The following is an 18,727-nucleotide window of genomic DNA, read 5'->3' as shown; positions in this document are numbered from 1 at the left end:
TTTGTCTGATATATCTTTTTCCATTCCTTCACTTTCAGCCCATGTTTTTTGGTCTGAAGTGAGTCTCTTGTAGACAGCATATAGATAGGTTTTTTTTTAATCCATTCAATCACACTATTCTTTCTGTTGGAACATTCAGTCCTCTTACACTTAATAACTGATAGGTATGTACTTATTGCCATTTTGGTTTTCTAGTTCTTTTCTGTTCCTTTCATCTTCTGCTCTCTTTCCTTATAGTTTGATGGCATTATTCAGTGTTATGCTTGGATTCCTTCCTCTTTGTTTTTTGTGTATACATGTTAGGTTTTTAATTTGTAGTTACCATTGAATTCATATATAACATCTTAGGTGTATAGCAGTCTATATTAATTTGATGGTCGCTTAAATTCAAACACATCCTAAAGCCACTAAATTTTTATTCCCCCTCCACATTTTATATCATATTTTACATCTTTTTATTTTGTGTATCCCTTGACTAATTTTTGTAGATAATTATGATTTTACTACTTTTATGTTTTAACCTCCACACTGGCTTTATAAGTAATTATCTACTACCTTTACTATATGTTCATTTTTACCACTGAAGTTTTTTTCTAGTATGGCCCCTTCTTCCCACTTAAAAAATTCCCTTTAATGTTTCTTGTAAGGCTGATTTATTGGTGATGAATGCTTTTAAATTTTGCCTGGAAAACTCTCTTTTTCTCCTTCAATTCTCAACAATAACCTTGCCAAGTATTCTTTGTTGTGGATTTTTTTTTTCCTTTCAGCACTTTGAATATATCATGCCATGCTCTTTAGACCTGCAAAGTTTCTGCTAAAAAAATCAGCTGACAGCCTTATGAGATTTCCCTTGTATATAACAGTTTGCTTTTCTCTTGCTTTTTTTAAGATTCTTTATCTTTAATCTTTGCCATTTTAATTATTGCATGTCTTGGTGTGAACCTCCTTAGATTCATCTTATTTGGGGATCTGCTTCCTAGACTTAGATGTCTGGGAAGTTTTCTGTCCCCTCCTTCTGGGATCCTCACTTAAAATTGCTCTTCAGCTTGGTTGCTTCCATTACCCTATCTTCCAGATCTCTGAACCATTCTGCATTTTCTAATCTGTTGATTCTCTTTAGTGTATTTTTCATTTCAGTGCTTGAGTTGTTTTTTTTTTTATATTTTCTTTTTGTTGAAATTCTCCCTGAGCTCAACTCTTTTCTCAAGTCTAGTATCTGTACCACCATTACTTTGAACTCATTTAGCTTTTCATCTGTGGTTTTGTCTTGTTTTTTTCAAAGAAACAACTTGTTCTTTCATTTAGGACATATTACTCATGTAAGTGGGGTGTTAAAGTCCCCTACTATTATTGTATTACTGTCAATTTCTCCCTTTAGATCTGTTAATATTTGCTTTATATATTTAGGTACTCCTATGTTGGGTGTATAAGTATTTACAAATGATATATCCTCTTGCTGGATTGACCTCTTTATCATTATGTAATGCCAATCTTTGTACTACAGTGTATTTCGTCTGCTCTAAGTATAGCTACCCCTGCTTTCTTTTGGTTTCCATTTACATGGATTATCTTTTCCATCCCTTCACTTCCAGTGTGTGTCTTTACTTCTGAAGTGAGGCTCTTATGGGCAGCATTTAGATAGGTCTTGGTTTTTTTATCCATTAAGTCACCCTCCGTCTTTTAATTAGAGCATTTATAATTGATTTACACTTAACATAATTGGTATGTGTGTACTTACTGCTTTTTTTATAGTTCCTATCTCTTCCTTTCTTCCTTTGTGGTTTGATGACTTTATTGATATGCTTAGATTTCTTTATCTTGTGTGTATCCACCATAGGCTTTTGCTTTGTGGTTACCATGAGGTGTACATATAACAACATACCTATAACAATCTATTCTAAGTTGATACCAACTTGTTTGATTCCATTCTAAAGCTCTACCTTTTTACTCTCTCCCCATTTTGTTTTTGATGTGATATCTGTGATCCCTTAACTAATTAATTATTGCAGTTGAGTTATTTTTACTTTTGTCTTTTATACTTCATACTAGGTTTATAAGTATTAATCCACTACCTTTTCTATATATTTATCTTTACCAGCGAGTTTTTACTTTCATGTTTTCTAGTTACTAATTAATGCCCTTTGGTTTTAGTGTGAAGCTGACCCTTTGACATTTTTTGTTTATATTATGCATTCTTATGTAAATGTTTTTAAAATTGAATATCTTCTTGTGAGATTTCTTTTGCTACTGAAGATGTTTTTATTTTTTAATTGAAATATAATTGACATATGATATCTTCTTCTAACATTTGTTTTAAGGCTGGCTAATTGATTGTGAACTCCTCTAGCTTTTGCCTGTCTGAAAAACTTTCTCTCTCCCTCAGTTCTAAATAATAACTTTGCCAGGTAGAGTATTCTCAGTTGGGAGTTTTTTTCTTTCAGCAGGTGAGACGACAATGACACAGTATATTCAATGTTTTTGCTAAAAAAAAAAATCGGAGAAAACCCTGATAGTCTTATCAGGGTTCCCTTGTATGTAACAGGTTGTGGGGTTGTTTTTTTTTTTTCTTACTACTTTTAATAGTCTCCTTATCTTTAAATTTTGACATGTTATTTATAATAGGTCTTGGTGTGGGTCTCTTAAGATTCATCTTCTTTGGAATTCTTGGGGTTTCCTGGATCTGATTATCTGGTTCCTTCCTTCCCCAGGTTAGATTTCTTAAGAAGTTTTCTTCTTTTTCTCTCTGTTCCTTCTGCATCCTCTTTGAAGCAAATATTGGTCCATTTGCTGTTGTCCTGTAAACTATCTTCAGGCAGTTATTTCATTCTTTTTGCTCCTGTGATTGGATGAGTTCCACTGCCTATTTTTGAGATGACTGGTCCTTCTGCTTCAGAACCCCTCTATTATATTTATCAGCTTTAGTTACTGTGTTCTATAGCTTTCACTTCTATTTGGTATTTTCTATCTCTTTTTGAAGTTTCTCACAATGTTGATCTATCGTTATTCATCCATGCTGGATTTCTAAAAGCTTTTTTAAAGAGTAGCAAGATTTGAAGTATTATTACAAGTTAGAGGGTACTGCTTGATCTCACAATCCTGTTGGTATTTTCCTATCGGTGATAGTGTTGGGATGTGCTTCAAGCTATGGATGCCCTCCAAACCTCCACATTCCACTCTTGTGAGAATGAAAATGGTAATGGTTTCTGACAAGAAAATCCTTTTGGAATAGTGTCATGCAAATATATGTTCTTTCATGTGCCTACTTCTTTGAAGTCTATGGAAACCATGCTGATGTCTAAGACCACTTTCTCAGTTCTAACAATCTGGCTTCATGTAATAATTCAACTTTCTTTTTCACCTGTCTTGGGTGGGGAATGTGTTCCATTCAAGCATGTGTGAAGGAATGAAACTGAAAGCAGCCCCAGAATGTTAGAAATATAAATGTGGCTGGAAAACAGGTGCCAGATCATGAGTAATCTAGTATGCTCTATGAGGAGTTTGGATTTTATTATGAATGCTATCTTGTTTGACTTTTAAAAGATTATATATTTAGCAGCATAGTATCGAGAAGTGACAAGAGTGGACAAAGAGAAACTATCTACTGGAGAAATGGTGCTGATAGAAATGAAGGCAATGGAGAGACCTCATAGATTCTATGAAAATTTGATTCACATGGCTTCAGTAGTGCTTGGATATCACAGATGAGGAAGAAGCTGACACATTTATAAATGGACTGAACTAGGTAGGAAAACAGAAATAAGAGGGTGAATTGGGTAAGAAATTGTTTCAAACCTGTTTAGTATTATTTGTGAAATATCCCATTAGATATTTTCATTCAGCAGTTGGATGTAGATCTGGCACTTAAAAGGGTAGTGTAACCTAAGAGGAGGGAAAGCATGAGATGCACAGGATAGAACCTTCGGGAACACTAATTGGCAGAAACAGGAGGGGGGAAAAAAGAAAATATAATGAGTAGAAAAAGAAAGTATATTCACGGAGAGTAACAAAGGAGTTTCCAGAAAGAAGGAAGGATCGGGGTAGCAACAAACAAGAAAAGGTAAATAAATATTATCTGGTACCCAAGGGAACCTGAGTGACAGGCAGTTACTGGCAACTTGTGAAGTTTCAGTATGTCAATGGGCAATTAAGTCAAATCAGCAGTGAGTAATTTCCAGTTGTGGTCAAAGAACATCAGCAAAATGACAAACTAGGTAGCCCTAAGTTCCCATTCCCCCATGGAAACATCAAAAAACAAATTGGCTGAACTAACCCTATAGAGGTAAAAGCCTACAACAACAAAGCAAACACCCAAATAAAAATCTACCTTTAAGAAAGTAGGAAATTTGGGGGCATTTTCATTCATCCTTCCCCACCCTCTCCTCAGCATGGCACAGTCTCAGCCTCGAGGCAGCAGCAGTCCATTTCCCTCCCTCAATCCATAGGGAGCACAGAAAACCCTATCTGCAATGTTCTAACCTATCAGGGAATCACCTAAAAGAATGGTCTCTGTCTCAACTAAGATCTCAAATGGGGGAAGCAGCCACTGCTTGTGAAAGCTGAAGGAGGACTACAGACCTGCAGACACCTGGAGCAAGAGATTCCAGATAAAGACATAAAATAGACCACCGAAGGCCCTGAGAACTTGGGGTGAGATACCCTAGGAAATTAAGACATTAGAAAGCAGACATATGTATAGGGAAATTGAGAAAACTACATGCAAGGCCCAGGCAAGACATATGCTCACAGAGAAGACCTGAGCGTATCCTAAGCTTTCATTGCAGACTGATGCCCAGGCTCAGGGCACACCCAGCTAATCAATCAGTGGAGGAGAGCCCAGGCACAGAGTATATACAAAAACTGGGAGAGATGTTTTTTTTCAACTGTTATTTAAGAAGGAAAATTCACAAATATTGGGAAATTGGAAAATACGAGATGCAGAGAACACAGTGCTCAGAGGAAAAAATATATATTTATAAATGCTTACATTAAAAAAGAAAGACTTCAAAAAACAACCTAACTTCCAGCGTTAAGGAACTAAAACAATAAGAGCAAACTAAAGCTGGTAAAAGAAAGGAAATAATAAAGACAATAATATCTATAAATAGAAAAATCAATGAAACCAGAAGTTGGTTCTTCCAGAAGATCTACAGAATGGACCAACTTTTAGCTACACTAAGAAAAAAACCAGAAAACTCAAATTATTAAAATCTGAAATAAAAGTGGTAATACATCAATACTATGAACAACAGTACACCAACAAATTGAATAACCGAGATATAATAGACAATTTCCTAGAAACACACAACCCATTAAGACCAGATTGTAAGGAAGTAGAAATACGCATAGACCTATAACTAATAGGGAGTTTCAATCAATCAATCAGTAGGAATAGCCCTGGCCCAAATGTCCTTACTGGTGAATTCTACCTAATATTTAAAGAAGAATTTATGCCTAAATTTATTCCTCCTAAAAATTGAAAGGGAGGTAATACTAACAATCCCTAACTCATTCTGTGAGGGCAGGATTACTCTGATACCAAAGCCAGAGGAAGACAGTACAAGAAAACTAAAGACCAATATCCCTTTTAATTATTGATGCAGAAATTCATGTGGTGAAAAGATACGATTTCTTTTTTTTTTTTTAATTTATTAAGATTTGTTTTGTGGCCTAAGATGAAAAAAAAAATGTGTATTCTGCTCTGGTTGGGTAGAGTTTTGTGTATAGGTCTCTTAGGTCCAACTGGACTATAGTCTTGTTAAATTATTTATTGCTCTTTTGGTTGTCCTATCCATTATTGAAAGTGGGGTATTTTAGTGTCCAATTATTACTGTAGAACTGTCTATTTCTGTCTTCAGATGTCAGTGTTTAATTCATGCGTTTTGGAGGTTTGGTGCTTATGCATATATGTTAATAGTTGTTATATCTTGGCCTTTTATCAATATATTTTCTTATTAGGATAGCCACCGCAGCTCTCTTTTGGTTACTATTTTGCATGGAATATCTTTTTCCATACTTTTACTTTCAGTGTTGCTTGTGGAGAGGTTAAAAAAAAAAATCTAAATCTAAGCTTTTAAGCTAATATCTGCCTTTTAAGTGGGGAGTTTTTTTCCCTTTTAAATTAATGATAATAAATTAATGATAAGGAAGGACTAACTTTTTCCACTTTGGAATGTCTTATGGCTTCCTTCCCCACTTCTTCATTCTCTCCATTACTGCAGACTCAACAAAATACTAGCAAATGAAATATAGTGGCATATTAAAAGGATTACAAACCTTCAGGTAGGGTTTATTCTTGTAATATAAGGATGGTTCAACATATGATAATTAACCATGATAATATACCATATTAGCAGAATAAAAGGAAAAAAAACACATGATCTCAACTGATGCAGAAAAAGTCTTTGCTGAAATTCAAAATCCTTTTGTGATAAGAACTCAACAGACTAGTAATAAAAAGAAGCTACCTCAAAATAATAAACACCATTTATGAAAAATCCACAGCTAAAAAAAACCCCATAACTATCATAGTAGTGAAGACTGAACACTTTCCCCTAAGATGAGGAAGACGACAAGAATGCAATGTTTACCACTTCCATTCAACGTACAATTGGAAGTTCAGAGCAATTAGGCAAGAAAAAGAAAGAAAAGCCACCCAAATTAGAAAAGAAGTGATAATTATCTCTGTTATAGATGACACAATCTCATATGTAAAAACCCTAAAAATCCCAATACCAACACCAGAATAAATCTCTGGGAGCTAATAAATTCAACAAAGTTGCAAGATACAAAAATTAGAAATCAGTTGCATATCTATACATGAATTATGAACAATCTGAAAAGGAAATTAAGAAAATCATACTATTCACCCATCAAAAAGAATGAAACATTGCCATTTACAACAACGTGAATGGAGCTAGAGTACATTATGCTAAGCAAAATAAATTAATCAGAGAAAGACAAATACCATATGATTTCACTCATATATGGAATTTAAGAAACAAAACGGGTGAACATTCAAGAGGGGGAACAAAAGAGAGAGAGGGAAACAAATCATGAGAGACTCAACTATAGAAAATAAACAGAGTTGATGGAGGGAGGTGTGTGGGGGGTGGACTAGATGGATGATGGGTATTAAGGAGGGCACTCATTAGGATGAGCACTGGGAGGTTATATGTAAATGATGAACCACTGAACTCTACTCTGTTACCAATATTGAACTTGTATGTCAACTAACTAGAATTGAAATTTTAAAAAACAAATTTGGCTCTAAAGTGCCAAAAACAAAAAAGAATATCATTCTACTTATAATAACACCCAAAAATACTTATAAACTTAACCAAGGAGGTGAAAGACTTGTACACTGAAAACTACAAAACATTACTAAGAGAAATTAAAGAAGACCAAAAAAAAAAAAAAAAAAGACATCCTGTGTTCATGGATTAGAAAACTTACTTATTATTAAGATGTCAGTATAGCTCAAATTGATCTAGAGATTCAAAATCCCCAGAACTTTTTGCAGCAATAAGAAAAATCCAACCTAAAATTCAGATGGAATATCAAGAGATCCTGAATATCCAAAAAAAAATCTTGAAAAAGAACAAAGTTGGAGGCTTCACATTTCCTGATACCAAAATTTATTACAAAGCTACGATAACCAAAACAGTGTAGTTCTGGCATATAATCCAAGGGAATGGAATAGAGAGCCTAGAAATAAACTTTTGTACATATGATCAGATAAAAGAATAGCCTTTCAACAAATGGTGCTGGGAAAACTGGATAGCCACATGCTAGAGAATGAAGCTGGATCCTTATTTTAACTATATACAAAAATTAACTCAAAATGGATCAAAGACTTAAATGTAAGGGTTAAAAGTATAAACTCTTAGAAGAAACATGGGGAAGAAGCTTCATAATACTGGATTGGCAATGATTTTTTGGATAGGACACTAAAATCACAATTAAAGAAAAATTAGATAAACTGGATGTCATCAAAATTGAAAGCTTTTCTTTATCAAAGGACACCAAAGTGAGGAGACAACCCACAGAATGTAAGAAAATACTTGCAAATAATAAATCTGATAAAGGATTGATATCCAAAATATAGAGAGGAGAACCACAACTCAACAACAAAACACAAAGCCTAGAATAAACATTTCTCCAAAGAAGACATACAAATGGACAATACACACATGAAAAGATGTTCAACATCACTAGCAATTAAGGAAATGCAAATTAAAACTACTATGAGATACTACTTCATTATTTTTAAAAATAAAATTAAGCATTGGTGGAAATGTGGGAAAACTGGAACCGTTGTGCACTGTTGATGGTGATGTAAAATGGTACAGCTACTGTGGAAACCAGTACAGCAGTTTCTCAAAATACTGAACATAGAATTACCATATGATCCAGCAATTCCACTTCTGGATGTACACTCAAAACAACTGAAAGCAAGGATTTGAACAAATATATGTACACTAATGTTCACCGTAGCATCACAATGGCCTGAAGGTGCAAACAACCAAATGTCCACTGACGGATGGCTAAACAGAATGTAGTGTATACTTACAATAGAGTATTATCCAGCCTTCAGAAGGAATGAAATTCTATACATGCTACAATATAAATGAACCTTGAAAACATTAACTGAAAGAAGTCAGGCACAAGAAAATTACAGGCCGGTATCCCTGCTGAACATAGATGCAAACAAAGATCAACAAAATTTTCACTAGCCAAATTCAAAAATATATTAAAAGAATCATACACCATGAGCAAATGAAGTTTACCTCAGATGCAAGGATAGTTCAACATCCACAAATCAATCAATGTGATACACCACATCAACAAAATGAAGGATAAAAATCATATCTCAAGAGATGCAGAAAAAGCACAAAATTCAATACCCATTCATGATAAAAACTCTTAACAAAGTGGGTATAAAGGGGACTGTACCTCGGCATAATAAAGGCCATATATGACAAGTCCACAGCTAACATCATCCTCAGTGGTACAAAGGGTACCACTCTGAAAGCCTTTCTTCTAAGATCAGAAACGAGAGAAGGATGCCCACTCTCCCCATCTTTATTTTACATAGTATAAGAAGTCCTAGCTAGAGCAATTAGATAAGAAATAAAAGGCATCCAAATTTAAAAAGTGAAAGCAAAAATGACATGCTATTATGTATAGAAAACCCTAAGGACTCTATCAAAAAACTATAATAAGCAAATTCAGTAAGTTGCAGGATACAACATCAATATACAAAAATCACCAAACTATCAGAGAAATGAAGAAAACAATCCCATTTACAATTGCATCAAAATGAAAAATATACCTAGGAATAAATTTAACCAAGGAGGTGATTACTGAAAACCAGAAGACATTGATGAAAGAATTGAAGATGACACAAATAAATGGAAAGATATTCTGTGCTTATGGATTGGAAGGTCCTGTGCTATTGATAGAAGGTCCATGTTGCCCAAAGCAATATACAGATTAAAAGCAATACCTATCAAAATTCCAATGGCATTTTTCACAGAACTAGAACAAATAATCCTAAAATTTATATGGAACTACAAAACAAAACAAAACAAAACAAATAGCCAAAGCAATCTTGAGAAAGAAGAACAAAGCTGGAGGCCCCATGCTCCCTAATTCCAAACTCTATTAAAAAGCTACAGTAATCAACAGGGAGCCTAGGTGGCTCAGTCGGTTAAGCGCCTGGCTGCCTTCGGCTCAGGTCATGATCCCAGAGTCCCGGGATCAAGTCCCACATTGGGCTCCCTGCTCAGCGGGGAGTCTGCTTCTCCTTCTGACCCTCCCCCCCCCTTATACTCTCTCTCTCTCAAATAAATGAATAAAATCTTAAAGAAAAAAAAGGTACAGTAATCAAAACAGTATGGTATTGGCATAAAAACAGACATTGATCAATTGAACAAAATAGAAACCCAGAATTAAACTCATGTATATATGGTCAATTAGTTTGCTACAAAGAAGCCAAGAATATATGGTGAGGAAAGGACAGTCTCTAGTGTTTTCGTTTTCTTTGGATAAATTCTACCCAGAAGTGGAATTGCTGGTTCGTATTATGGTTCTATTTTCCATTTTATGCCAATACCATACTGTTTCCATGGTCTTTGGATAAATTCTACCCAGAAGTGGAATTGCTGGTTCATATTATGGTTCTATTTTCCATTTTTTGAGGAACATCCCTCCTGTTTTCCATAGTGGCTGCACCAATTTATATTTCCACCAATAGTGTACAAGGGTTCTCTTTTCTCCATATCCTTGCCAACAGTTGCTATTTGTCTTTTTGATAATAACCATTTTAAGAGGTGTGAAGTAATATCTCATTGTGGTTTTGATTTGCATTTTCCTGATAATTAATACCATTCCATTTTATGCCAATACCATACTGTTTTGATTACTGTATCTTTTTTTCTTTAAGAAAACGAAAACACTAACTCAAAAAGACATATGTACCCGCATATTCATTGCATTATTTATAATAAACAAGATATGCACACATTCTAAATGGCCATCAGTGGATGAATGGATAAAGTAAGTGTGATATATAGATATATATAATTTATAATGGATTTATTTAATGTGGTATATATAATGGAATGTTATTCAGACATAAAAAAAATAAAATCTTGCCATTTGTGACAACATAAATGGACCTTGAGGGCATTAGGCTAAATGAAAGAAGACAAATACCATATGCTCTCTCCTATATTAGAATCTAATACACACACACACACACACACCACACACACACACACACACACACACACACACACACACACACTAGATTGGTAGTAGTTGCCAGAGACAGGGAATTCGAGGGTGAGAGAAATGGTTGAAGGGGGTTAAAAAGAAAAAATAAAAATTTTTTTAAAGATTTCTGCTTATCATTTTGAGAGTTAATAGCTCCCCTGTGAACCCTCCTACACTCTTGGTGGGAATGCAAGCTGGTGCAGCCACTCTGGAAAACAGTATGGAGGTTCCTCAAAAAGTTGAAAATAGAGCTACCATATGATCCAGCAATTGCACTACTGGGTATTTACCCCAAAGACACAAATGTAGGGATCCAAAGGGGTACATGCACCCCGATGTTTATAGCAGAAATGTCCACAATAGCCAAACTGTGGAAAGAGCCAAGATGTCCATCAACAGATGAATGGATAAAGAAGATGTGGTATATATATATATATATAATATTATGCAGCCATCAAAAGGAATGAGATCTTGCCGTTTGCAACGATGTGGATGGAACTGGAGGGTGTTATGCTGAGCGAAATAAGTCAAAAAGAGAAAGACATGTATCATATGACCTCAATGATATGAGGAATTCTTAATCTCAGGAAACAAACTGAGGGTTGCTGGAGTGGTGGGGGGTGGGAGGAATGGGGTGGCTGGGTGATAGACACTGGGGAGGGTATGTGCTATGGTTAGCGCTGTGAATTGTGCAAAACTGTTGAATCACAGACCTGAACCTCTGAAACTAATACATTTTATGTTAAAAAAAAAAAAAAGAAGAAGAAGAAGAAGATAGCAGGAGGGGAAGAATGAAGGGGGGGAATCAGAGGGGGAGACGAACCATGAGAGACTATGGACTCTGAAAAACAAACTGAGGGTTCTAGAGGGGAGGGGGTGGGAGGATGGGTTAGCCTGGTGATGGGTATTAAAGAGGGCACGTTCTGCATGGAGCACTGGGTGTTATGCACAAACAATGAATCATGGAACACTACATCAAAAACTAATAATGTAATGTATGGTGATTAACATAATAATAAAAAATAAAAACAAAAAAAATAAAAAAAAATAGCTCCCCTGTGGACCTTTGGTGTCCAAAGATCCCCCAAGAGCTTTTTTTCGAAAGTGACCTCTAAGGGATGTCTGTCTGCTTACTCTACTCAAGTAGCAAATGCTGGCTAAGCGCCTGCTGGCTCACAGACACTGTTGTTGGGATGGGGTATTTCCTGTGATAGTCTGGCTCTGACAACTCAGGGAGAGGCTTAACCATCTCTATGGGCACCTAGCAGGAGAATCTGAGCAGGGACTAACTATACATACCTAAGTCTACTTCTGTTCAGCCGCGCTGGGTCTAACCTGGAAACACTGAAGCCAAAGAAAGGAAAGAAATGATGGACTTGTTAACTTGAATGAATTTAGCAAGAAAACAACAAACCCAATTGCCCTGTGGACTGAAGGGGCACTTAGAGGTCTTCTGCTCTAAAGCTTACCACACCACATTCTTAGTGCATTCTGCCACAAACCCTTTGATGTGGTTCATCTGGGGAGGGAGCGCACATTCTCTGACCGGCTCTACACGACCATTAGCCGTTTGCTAACAGAATGCTGATAGACCACGGGAAAGCTAACCATTCTGCCGTGGCACAAAGAAAAGAAAATGTGCCAGTGAATGTCCTTTAGTGGATGCAAGGAGGGGCAAGATGAATGATCGGAAGGTCTCAGACAAAATGCTCAGAAGGATTCTGTGTCCCATGCAGCCTGAGCATTGCAGCTGCCCCCCTTAACTTGGCTAACATTATACGTGTCACCTTTATCTGCTTCCCAGTGCAACGGGCCTTGCATCGGGCCTCACCTAGCCGTGCAACACAGACAAGTGTTCTGCCAAACACGGGATGGCATCACTTTACCATCAGAGCAGTGCAGCGCCCTTCCCAGGTAAGAGAAAGCCATGGACCTCCTTTCCCCAGGCCCTATGTCAATAGCACGGAAAGACAGTGTTGAGCAGATATTTATCCTCCAACATCCCACAATCCTGGTGGTCAGATGCCCTTCCCTTTCACCTCGTTCTCCCCAGACCCCTGTTCTCCCTAGACATAGATGGCCCCGTGGTGGCCTTGCACTTACTGAATGGGCCAGGCTGGGCTTTCCTCTTTTGGAGATCAAGATGACAGAGGGTGCTGTTCTGAGGGTGGCCTGATACCGCAGGGCATCTGCACTAGCCCCAAGGTGGGCAGGATGTGAGGTCCACGCGGCGGCCACCAGACCTCAAGGACTCCAGCAGCCCCCACCCTTGTTGGCCCTCCAATAGAAGTTACACTAAAATAAGGGCGCTGATCCCTGGGTCTAAACCTATCATTCCTATCCAGTCCCCATTCCTGGTCCTGCTGGCCTGTGGATGTCTCCTTGGGGTGAGGGCTCACCATGCGCCCCAGGCCCTGCCTCTACCAGCCCCCATCCTGGAGAGACCGCATTCTTGGCTCACGCAGTGACACGGACTTTATAGAGCTGAGCACCCAGGGGCCCAGTGAGAGCAAACGGCCTTCGGAGATCCTACAGCCACCCCCTAACGAACAGAGATCAGAACCCACCTCTGGTAGCACAAGAGACTTGAAGAGTGGCCCGGCCTTCTTGGGCTGGCAACGCGGTTTTCACACCCGATCCCCGATCCCGGCCCCGCGGCGGCAGACCCTAACCCTGCCGCGCTCCTCCCGCAGGCCCGTGAGCACCCAGAACTGCTGGTCAGAGGCCTGCAGTGTGCACTGGAGGGTCAGCCTGTGGAGCCTGTGCACGGCGACGTGCGGCAACTACGGCTTCCAGGCCCGGCGCGTGGAGTGTGTGCACGCCCGCACCAACAAGGCCGTGCCCGAACACCTGTGCTCCTGGGGGCCCCGGCCCGCCAACTGGCAGCGCTGCAACATCACACCATGTGAAAACAGTACGTTCCAACCCCAAAGAGCCTTCTGCCAGGTCCCCATAGGCCAGCGGGGGCGGAGGGCAGGCCCTGGGCCCGAACCTGAGCCTAGGCCACTGGATCAGGTTTCCCAGGGACACTGAGCTGGGGCCAGAGTTGGGTGTTTTCAGAGGGGCACCTGCAAGCAAGCCAAGACGTGTGCAAGGAGGTGTATGCTCATGTCCAGGCCCCCAAGGATGGCTGAGTGTACCCCGAGGCACGAGCAAAGCCAGGTGCTGTTGGCCCAGTGCTAAATGACATCGGCCTCCAGCTCACCTGCAGTTGCTTGGCTGGGACCCAGAGAGGACAACCAGACAATGCCTCCCGGGGGCCAGGCCACTAGACAGAAAGTACTGCCCACACGAGACGAGCATGCCGAGCGCCTCCTGCCCAGCTGGCCCTGCACCCATCATGGCTCTGCCTCTCATGGAACAAGGAGCTGCCGCCCCAGGGGCGCCCACCGAAATTGTGCAGGAGCCCATGCCCTCGAGATCTGATACTCCTTCACTCCCCCCTGCCTCGAGTCTGGATCCTCCTCCGCCTGACATTGGCATTTGTATCCCGGTCGGGTATTTTTTCTTCCTCTGGACCCAAAACAAATTGGAGGGGGGACAAAGACAAAGTATGAGGCAAAGAATAAGAAATGTTAAAACGTTGCCATGCAGTTTCCCCCCAAATGGGGCCTCTCCCAGCATCGGATTGCTAAGGCTGAGGCAGATGCCTGTGGGCACACTGTCCCCTTGCTTATACACCGGGGAGAGAGGATCTTTGTTCTCTGGGTGGTGCCGACCCATCTGTGTGTCAAGAGCTCACCACCATCCGTACTATCAATTCAATCAAAGTAGTTCAGACGTACAGTGTTAATCATAGATGTCCACCCCCCAAATCAGCACCGATATTTAAGGACCATCTCGTTTGTGCCAGTGCTGAGCGAGCATGCCACAGTGCTCAGGTCAGGCCCGGTCAGGGGAAGGAGGAGAGGGGCTGAGGTGGACAGGGTAAGAAAACAGAGGGGGCCCCCATCATCCAGCCAGCCACTGGAACCCCGGGGGCAGCCTGGGAGGCACGGGGCAGAGTTCCACCAGAGTGAGACCAGCCCCCAGGCGCTGGACAGCAGTGGCCCCTCCAGCCCCGGAGCCCAGTGCCCGAGGCAGACCCCAGCAAGCACCCCGTGGCCACAGCCCTTGGGCTCTGTTTCACATCTCTCTTCTGTCCCCTTTCCCAGTGGAGTGCAGAGATACCACCAGGTACTGCGAGAAGGTGAAACAGCTGAAACTCTGCCAACTCAGCCAGTTCAAATCTCGCTGCTGTGGGACTTGTGGCAAAGCGTGAAGACGGGGCCCAGGGAGGAACTCCACCCTGGCCACACAGAGGACTCACGCCACCACCTTGGACAGAACTTAAGCTTTCTTGGTTTATTTATTTATTGCCCTCTACCTGCCCCCACCACACACGCCCTCGTCCGACCTCCTCCCCCCACCCCAGATGTGAGGGCCTCAGCATGTCCTCTCTCTCTGTTAGCTGGAGGACAGGATGTCGGGGAAAGACAAGGAAAGGGATCTAAAGGAGGTTGCGGAGCAGATGCCTTCCCCAGCCCGGGTCCCAGACAGACCAAGCAAGAGGCCAGCACAGCTCCTGGGGACAGCAGGGAGGCAGGGCCAAGAGCAGACGAGAGACAGGCGGGTAGGGTGACAGCGTCTGGAAAGCCTCGATGCAGACTTGGGACAACCAGCTGTGTCTTCCCTGGCAGCACGCTGTCGACCCAGGAGTGTCCTGCTGCTCTGTGTCCCCCCGCCTCTGCCTGAGGGGAGGACACCATCGTGAGGCAGAACCCAGGCCACAACCCTGCGCTTCCGGTGCGGAGCTGTGAGAACTCAAAGCACCCATACAGAGCAGTCGGGGGGAGACCACCCAGGTGGGCCTACGGCACACTTGCGGCAGAACTTCTACAAAGTGGGGGGGGAGGGTACGGAAGCAAAAAGAAGCCTGTGCACGGCCCTCAGCGGGGAAGCCAGGTAGATGAAGAGGAGTGAGCAGGCCCGAGGCTCCGGGAAGGGACACTCCAAATTCTGCCGCCCTCCTAGAGGGCACAGGCCCTGGGGGCTCATGCTGCGAGGCAGAAGACAGACCCTCCCCTTGGGGTGGGGGGGGGGGTGGAGTCTGCTTTCCCCGTGCCGTCTCAGCGAACGTTCTGCCTGTACAACCCCAGCAAAGCTAGTGAGACATCGGGGTCTGGTTACGCAGTCAGGCCACCCCTGGCATCTCTCCCTAAGTCACGAGTTCCGCACCACCCCCACCCCAACCCAGGATTAACTGCTGATGGGGACCAGGGGCATTTGGAGCATGAATAGCCTGGGTCTTCTGCCTCGATGGCCAATGCTGCTCCACTTAAGGGCCAGGGATTGGGGTCAGTGTGCCAGAGAGGATCCATCAGGTCATAGGAGCCACTTCCGGAGCTGGCCAGGACAAGGGGACAAGAGGCCGGACAGCCGGCTTGTGCGGGCCATTCCAGGAGCACGAGAGCTGCCCTCCTGTTCTCACAGCAGCTTGGGGCGGGTAGCGGGGTGCGGTGGCGAAGCCGTAGGGTAACGACAGCTTGCAAGAGGGTCCTCAAAGGCTTTTCAACCTCTTCCCCACACACAATGGAATACTACAAACCCTACCAGAATGAATACCACCCATTTTAGGAATTCAGTGAGCAAGGCAGCACACACCCTTCCAGAAGGGCCCGTCAGCTACAGTAAAATGGCCGTGGCCCAGTCTAGTGGCAAACCTGAAATTCTGGGACTATTTGGCAAATTGCTCTTTCAGCAGAGGGGCTTTGGGTGAGTGGTTTTGGCCACCTCCCCCGTTGGCCACTGTCACTCACCCCTTGGATCAACTGCCCCCCCACCTCCCACACATGAACTCACAAAATGCCACTCAGCCCCAGGGCCACCCCTGATACCCGGGCACCTGGAAGTCAGAGATGGGGAGGGGGAGACGCTATTAAGCTGTGTCCCCCCCAGGGGAGCTATGAACAATTAAGGTGGGTCTCTTTCTTCCTCACCACAATAGGCTCTAAGAAATCACATTACTAAAAATCAGTGTCATGTTTATTTAAAATAAAAGAGAATGTTTTCTATGTCTGTATATCTTTTGTGAATATTTATTAGGATTTCTTGTGTAAAAAAGTGCAATATTAATAATTGTACATTGTCATCCGGAAAACAAAGTATTTGGGGGACTTTTGATTAACTTCCTGCGGTTGTGTTCCTGTAATTACTCAGTGGTAATTATTGTATTGTTCCTATTTTTAATAGAACCTGATGTTTAACTCCAGATCCACTCACTGTGTACAGAATACCTTGTAAATCTAACATGGGATGACAGGGCAGTAAGAGGCAGTAGTTATGCATGGAATGAAGAAGACCGATTCCGTACTACAAACTAACGCAGTTGGTTATTTCTAGTTCAGTAGCTATGGAAAACCAGTGGCCAATATTTATGTTTCCTAAATAGCAGGTGTCCTCCCGCTCTGCCTCGTGTCAGGCTGCAGCAGTTGGAGTGGGTTTCAGAGCGAGCCTGGAGAACCTAGGTTTGGGGTAAGAGGTAGCATGCTCCTTGCATGAGATGAATGTACATTTACTGTTTGTTCTGTGAATCGTGACTCAACAGCAGCACAAGATGATTAGAGCGGCTAAATAATGTGGAAGGAGGCACTTCCTCCTCTAAAACACAAAACTGTATTTATATTTTTTGTACAGATAATACAGCTTATTTATTTAAATCTGGTCGTCCGAGTCTCTGTTAAGCCCAGCCCTCCCGTCTTGTTCTGCTCAAGGGGGTGAGGGTGGTTCCCAGCCACTCACGTGTGCTCAGCGGACATGGAAGAATTGCACTTTTCGGCTCTGCCTGGGAAGCTGGGGGCCCATGCCTGAAGGGCCAGCTCTGTAAGTCAACCCTAAAGGAGCTATGTCTGTGGACGTGCTCATATTCAGGCTTAGGACTGCCCTTGACAATCATCTCATTTATGGCCCTGCGTGGTGGGAAGATGGGAGCCACAGGACCTTCAGAAAGAAGACTCGGCATCTCTGGGGGCAGATGCAGACTTGGGTGCAGAGATACCCTCCCTCCAGGCCGGGCTCCCGCCAACAGGGGCGTGCACAATATAAAGTAGGTGTGAGCTGAAATTTTGGATGAACACCATTAGTAGGAGCTCACATTTATAGATCATTACTACATGTCATCCTCACATGAGCCCTAGGATTATCACCATTTGGATATGGGTAGACAGAGGCCCAGAGAAGCCCAGGGTCAACCAGCCTGTGGAATGGGGATCAAACTCCTAGAAGCCTGGCTTTTTAGCCAGAGCCTTTTTTTCACCCACTCTGCCGGCTCCAGCTCCCACGCGTAGGAGCGGACCACGCCTGGCCACCTTCATGGGCACCATTCTTCCCTACTGCTTGAGGACAATGGGACATTTTACTGGAGTTGTCACTTTCTCATCCCCTACAATCAATTCTGATGGCATTCCAGGGCCCAAGCTCCTGGTTTTTTAAAGCATTTTAATAGAAATAAGGCTACGGTAGGAAGTGCAGAAAAAAAGCATATTGTGGAGTTGTTTTTTTTAATCAACTGGCTCCAGTGGAAGGGCGGCAGGTCCCCAGGCCCAGAGGATGTCCACACAAAGACCTTGGTAGGAGGCGCCTGAGAGGAGCCCCAGCCTCAAAGCCCAACTCTAGTCTGTCTTCCAGCAACTCGCCAGCACATCACAGTCTATTAAGCAGTGTAAAAATAAGCCAGAAAGCTCTTCCTGAAGTTCCAATTATTTTCTAAGGAGTTTTAGGTTTTGCTTTAAAGAAAAAGCCAATGCTAGAACTATAAATACTCACATACCAGCAACCAAATAATATCCTACAGAGACCCCAGGGGAGGGTGGGGGGGGGGGGGGGGGGGGGGGGGAAAGGGGGCAGGAGGAGCCAGAAAAACCCGAGCAAAACCCAAGGAAGGGGGGGGGCGCACAAAGAGCACAGAGAAAAA

General features: G+C 42.2%; 1 protein-coding gene across 5 annotated transcripts in view; it reads left to right on the top strand.

Annotated features, from left to right (window-relative positions):
• The window catches only part of ADAMTSL1 (ADAMTS like 1), a 901,468-nt gene extending 884,016 nt beyond the window's left edge, over positions 1 to 17,452 (top strand). For all 5 annotated transcript variants that reach the window (XM_032392420.1, XM_032392419.1, XM_032392418.1 and 2 more), the window contains 3 exons: positions 12,581 to 12,690; positions 13,470 to 13,690; positions 14,931 to 17,452. In XM_032392420.1, coding sequence (XP_032248311.1) covers positions 12,581 to 12,690; positions 13,470 to 13,690; positions 14,931 to 15,037 — 438 coding nt within the window. In that variant the 3' untranslated portion in view covers positions 15,038 to 17,452. The remainder of the gene's footprint in view (positions 1 to 12,580; positions 12,691 to 13,469; positions 13,691 to 14,930) is intronic.
• The last annotated feature ends 1,275 nt before the right edge of the window (positions 17,453 to 18,727 follow it).

This window comes from Phoca vitulina, unplaced genomic scaffold (genome assembly GCF_004348235.1).
Source record: "Phoca vitulina isolate PV1807 unplaced genomic scaffold, GSC_HSeal_1.0 scaffold67, whole genome shotgun sequence".
Taxonomy (NCBI): Eukaryota; Metazoa; Chordata; class Mammalia; order Carnivora; family Phocidae; genus Phoca; species Phoca vitulina.
Note: the sequence above shows the minus strand (reverse complement) of the source record. Positions and strands in the feature narration are given on the sequence as shown.